This window comes from Phyllopteryx taeniolatus, chromosome 8, assembly GCF_024500385.1.
Source record: "Phyllopteryx taeniolatus isolate TA_2022b chromosome 8, UOR_Ptae_1.2, whole genome shotgun sequence".
Taxonomy (NCBI): Eukaryota; Metazoa; Chordata; class Actinopteri; order Syngnathiformes; family Syngnathidae; genus Phyllopteryx; species Phyllopteryx taeniolatus.
Genome location: NC_084509.1, coordinates 8,922,106 through 8,928,105, shown reverse-complemented (window position 1 = coordinate 8,928,105; position 6,000 = coordinate 8,922,106). Strand labels below are relative to the sequence as shown.

The following is a 6,000-nucleotide window of genomic DNA, read 5'->3' as shown; positions in this document are numbered from 1 at the left end:
TGATGACACAGGTTTTTAATGTAAAAACTTGCAGCCAACACCCAAATGCTTTGTAAAAAGTCATGTGACATTATGACTTACTGACTTTACATAGTTAGTACACATACACCAAATGTTTGAATATACTTATATAGGTCTTTTGTTGTCGTCTGTTTGATCTAGACCAGCCAGATAGGGTTAATAATATACAGTCACATCTGGAGCTATTTCACACCGTCCAGTCCCTTGAGGATAGCGAGAAGGAATCCCATCACTGTTAAGAAACTTGTAAAATACGGCTTTTTTTGCTTTGTTCCGCTTAAATTATTACAGTGGTGTTGATACATGTCCTGGTATCTTCGTGTCTTCTGTGCACAAGTGTTTCTTTTGTGTTGCTGTTCACTTGAAAGTTGCGCTTTTTTTCTCTTTTTTTTGAACATTGAAAGAAAAAACACATACAAACCTCACACGAACAGTTATAAACGAATCGTCAAAGAAATGATGGAAATGCGGGGGGGGGGGGGGGGGGGGTTATGGACGACGGCGAGCAGCATCCTCCATTCATACTTTTTTGTTGTTCGTTTCTGAGAATTAAGGCACTGCTGCATTAAAGAAGAAACAACATGGACCGAAAAACTGACAAAGCTCTCTGCCGGTGTGATGGCGAGGCCGGCTGAAGGGCTGAAGTGGTTTATGTTTGTTTGTTGAGTGTCACGTTTATACGGTGCTTTCCAGCATCCACTCGGTGCTGCTGAAGGTAACCCTGCGGTTGCCCAGGGGCGACGATTCAGCGTCCAGCTGGTTGGTGGAGCGGTGCCATCTTGTCCTGGCCCGCCGCGGGTAACTGTGGCTCTGAAATATGGAGTAGTCCCCCCCGTCGAAGGAGAACCTGTGCCGAGTTCGTGCCAGCTCGTTGGGTATCAGCAGCCCCGCGTTGGCCAGCATGCCCTTTTTGTCCATGAAGCGCGGCGTCTCGGCGGAGCAAGCGTTAGGGCCGATGAGGCACAGCGACATGGTGGAGCCCATGAGACTGCTGTCTGTCTGCGTGTCCTCTGGCGGCAGGCTGGTCCTTCGCTTAGTCGTCGGCGGCAGCTCCACCTCCAGGACCACGGAGGGCGCCTCTACTGCCACTACGGGTCTGGTGTCCTCCTCCTTCTCGTTGTCCACCTTCAGAACCAGCGCCATGCACTCCTTAGGCCCATCACGCTGACCCTCATCCGAAGGCTGACAGGACACCGAGCGCTGCAGCAGCTGGTGGCTGCCGTTGGCCTGCGAGCGGACGCCGGGGCACGCCTTGGCCTTGCCGTCCTCGGGTCCGCTGTAGGCCTTGTAGCGGATCATGAGGATGACAATGAACACCAAGACGGACGCCACAATGATGCCGCCAATGATGATGATCATGGTTCCCCCCAGGAATTGGCTGTGCATGAAGCGGCACTGGCTGACCTCGCCGGTCGTGTGGAACTGGATGCACCCCACCACCCGCGTGGCCGTCAGCGAGGTGACACCGTCGTCGTATACGGCCAGCACGCACAGGTCGTACTCGCGCCCGGCCGCCAGGTCGTTGATCAGGAAATCCTTGTTGGTGGGCGGGATCATCCTACAAGAGGGGAGAAATGCCGGGTTATTTCTGACAGGACTCTCAGACTAAACTTTTTGTAAACAAATGACTGATTGGGCTCTTCTGTGACTGGTGTTTGTGCAGGTTGACAACGATAGCTTGTGGTACTATGCGCATTTCAAGCGGGTTTTTGCGAACTAATGACTTTGATTTGCAGTGTTTGCTTTAGGGGTGTCCCGATCTGATCTTTGAGATCGGAAATCGGTCCGATGTTTTACCTTATATAAGCAGTCCCTCCCATGCTTCGCTCCAGCACTTTTATCCAGCAGTGCCCAGACGGCATGCAGAGCTCATGTGATTACAACAACACTTGCTAAAGTGCTAACTGCTAACATAGTAGCAAGGCGTAAGAGTGATTGTTGCTTGCTTAAAGTCATTTATTGACACTCCCATTGAAGTTAACTGTAAAACTAAACAGACATAAGAGAAGAATTACACATATTGAATGTTCAAATACATCACAGACTTAGTTTATTTATTTATTTATTTATTTTTTATACAAAAATCGGTAGCTCAACGCTAACACACAGTGAATGGAAAAACACCATTGACGAGCTAATAAAAATTTGCATTGAATTCATGGCATTTATAGCTCTCGAAAAAAATGAATAAAGACACAAGCATTGTATAAACACTTGCAAACAGGAAATATAACAATACTCTGGCATATATTCTTCACACTGTGAAAAATAAGTTATAATAACAATATTAATTCGTGACTTCTGATTTCTTTGAGGCGGCACGGTGGCCGACTGGTTAGAGCGTCAGCCTCACAGTTCTGAGGACCCGGGTTCAATCCCCGGCCCCGCCTGTGTGGAGTTTGCATGTTCTCCCCGTGCCTGCGTGGGTTTTCTCCGGGCACTCCGGTTTCCTCCCACATCCCAAAAACATGCATGAATTGGAGACTCTAAATTGCCTGTAGGCATGACTGTGAGGGCGAATGGTTGTTTGTTCCTATGTGCCCTGCGATTGGCTGGCAACCAGTTCAGGGTGTACCCCGCCTCCTGCCCGATGACAGCTGGGATAGGCTCCAGCACGCCCGCGACCCTAGTGAGGAGAAGCGGCACAGAAAATGGATGGATGGATGATTTCTTTGTTGCTGCAAGTGTGTATCTCATCGTGTGCATCACACTGCCCCTCAGAGGTCAAGATGTGCACAGCAGTTACTTTATGTAACCCATTGGTTAATAAATAATAATAACAAATGGGTCAGTTTAGGTCAATCATACCGACTGTTGCTGATTATTGCTCTCTGTGTAATATCACTTGATCAAGCCGTTTCAAACATTCCATACTACAAAATAAGTCAATTATGTATGATTATTGCTGAAATTGGATCCGACCGATATCGGTATCGGCCAAAACTCAAGGCTACAATATTGTTATCGGATCGGAATGAAAAGGTTGGATCGGGACATCCTTAGTTTGCTGCCATGTTTCCAGCTTCTTCCCACATTCTAACATCATGCATGTTAGGTTCATTTTAAGTATAATGCATTTGCATTTTCTTTTATTTTTTAGGAGTGTTTGTTTTCAAACAATTTCAATTTGTATTTAACCTTAATCCTCAATACATATGAATTGAATCATTAAATACAGTTTATTAATTTACTATATTTAAGCGCAGTGTTAATGTTCAAATTGTATTTGCAGTACTTGGAGTTGTCATGAATTGCACTAATAATGTAGCCCAGGCTGCCAGAGTTTAACAGTACATGACTACAGATGATTCCACTCTTTTACATCCATCCATCCATCCATCCATTTTCGGAGCCGCTTCTCCTCACTAGGGTCGCGGGGGTGCTGGAGCCTATCCCAGCTGTCATCGGGCAGGAGGTGGGGTACACCTTGAACTGGTCGCCAGCCAATCGCAGGGCACACACAAACAAACAACCATTCGCACTCACAGTCACACCTACGGGCAATTTTAGAGTCTCCAATTAATGCATGTTTTTGGGATGTGGGAGGAAACCAGAGTGCCCGAAGAAAACCCACACAGGCACGGGGAGAACATGCAAACTCCACACAGGCGGGGCCCGGGATAGAACCCGGGTCCTCAGAACTGTGAGGCTGACGCTCTAACCAGTCGGCCACCGTGCCGCCTCTTTTACACCATGCCTATAAAAAGTAAGGTAACACAGCAAAAAGGCATGATAACACAGTCAAATGTGCTAATTGTAAGTACAGCAAAGCATGCTTGTACCTGTATTTAGTTCCCTGGTTTCTTTCAGTCTGGGCTCATCTTAAGTTTCGTAATTGCAACGTTCCGAGCTACCTGCTCCTCAATACTTCAAAAGCGACCCAGAAGTTTTTCTCACACTGCCGTATTAACGAGCCTCCCGACAGTCCTAAATGAACATCGAGGTGCGAGGATCGAGCATCGAGAAGGTTCCACGGGCTCGCTAAAATCGAGGGACAACTGATGTATAATTTGCGGAAGTCTTTTAGCGCCTCAACAGTGACATGTAAAAATGTCATGGCCTGTATCGGCTGGATCTTAAACCGAGCAGGACACAAACAAACATTTAATCTACTGTTTTTGTCATTCTTCATTTCAGTTTGAAAATACATATTTTGCTGAGTGTCTGTTCTATTTTGGGCAGCATTTAATATTAAAATGACTTAACATACACTGATTCATGGTCACTATGCCTCAGCAACCGCCTATTACTAAGGTCTGTCGTAATTAGGCTGTCATTATGTCTAATGTTTTTGGGTACATAAAGAAAATAAAAATGTTTTTGACTGTTCTACTCTGTTTTTGCATTCAACATAATACAATAATACACAAGCAACATATGAACACTGTATACATATTTACAAGTCACTCCAAATATGCAGTGCGAGTGGTTGGGGACAGGTGGTGTGCTGGGGAAGACCACTCACAATTGTCTCTGCATCTGCAAAATTGTGAGTAGGAGTAACAGTGTTGATCATTTTTTACTTTAAATGAATCCCACCAGAAGCATAGAGCGTAAAGTGGACATATGTGCTGATAGTAATAACTCAGCCATGGAGACGGTTGATTTGTGACACACGTCAATGGAGTGACGTCATCTTTAGTCGCCATCTGCATAAAATGACGTCATCGAGGAACGATCGTCTCATTTGTGCCTTGCCGAACGATACGCTACCCGCGATCATTCTGTAAAGCCGTCTACATTTAGCTCAAATTCCATATAGCTTTGGCACCATGGCCTGAGCCCTTAGTGAAGCTAGAGACTACAGCATTAGCTTCTGGGGTAGCTGCATTTTGAGCAACTTTTTGTGAACAAAGGACTTTGATTGGGACCTTCTGAGACAAGTCTTGTCCATATGAGCAAATCTGTTTGTGCTGTTTGAAAGGGAACAATCCCTGAGTGAAGATGAAGACTGCTACATTAGCTTCTCGCACTAATTGCTGACTGCTTTGCTGCCATATGCTTTTCATTTGTTAACAAAAGGTAGAGAGATACATGTGTTATCTTTTAACATTTTACATTAGTGATTACTTTAACTATATATTCACAGTTAGCTGTGATAGGCTCCAGCATGCCCGCGACCCTATTGGGATAAGCGGTACAGAATATGGATGGATGGATTAACGAACAAGATCATTAAAAGATTTAAGTGCACACGTTTTGATTTGTCTTTGGCTTTTTTGAGACACTTAGCATGATGGGAGACAGGTGTGATGCCTAAATAACACCAAAGGTCCACTTTGAATATTACACCACAGTTCAAAGGCTTGGTGTTAAGGTGGTATACATATAACAGAAGTCCCTCTTAATTCGGATTTGGAGAAGTGCCTCAAACAAACTCATTATGTCTGATACTACAGCTCAACACCGGATACATGATTAATTGTAAGAATACATGAACCCTGGAATAGATGCAAGTACCCTAGATTCTGTTTGTGCGTCACACAGTGAATCATAGCACTGCTTACAGTATATTTAAAAGACTTAATAACCCCTATGCAGTGGCTCTACTTTTACCATCGATATTTTTCCAAAATAACTTATTGATTACATTAAGTAATGTATTGTAATTCAATGTTATATTATAATAGGTGTTAGAAATATATGGGTTTTATAATACAGCACATAGAGGTAAATGACTATCCAACATTTACACGTATGTCAATATATGTAAATTAATGTATTCCGGGCATTAGAAAAGCACCTTTAGCCGAGTTAAGTGAACTACCTTATTGGACATTTTCCTTTTATTTACTGCTATTTTCATTTTTGTTTGTGCCTATGCACCAAACAGCAGTTCAGAGTACCCACCCTTTTTGGAGTCCTTGGAGGGGGTGCTGGAGAGCGCTCCCGCTGGGGACTCCATCGTTCTGCTGGGGGACTTCAATGCTCACGTGGGCAATGACGGTGAGACCTGGAAGGGCGTGATTGGGAGGAACG

General features: G+C 44.6%; 1 protein-coding gene across 8 annotated transcripts in view; it reads right to left on the bottom strand.

Moving 5' to 3' along the window:
• lrfn1 (leucine rich repeat and fibronectin type III domain containing 1) overlaps positions 1-6,000 on the bottom strand; it is a 210,368-nt gene continuing 204,368 nt past the window's right edge. For all 8 annotated transcript variants that reach the window (XM_061782663.1, XM_061782662.1, XM_061782664.1 and 5 more), the window contains one exon: positions 1-1,579. In XM_061782663.1, coding sequence (XP_061638647.1) covers positions 697-1,579 — 883 coding nt within the window. In that variant the 3' untranslated portion in view covers positions 1-696. The remainder of the gene's footprint in view (positions 1,580-6,000) is intronic.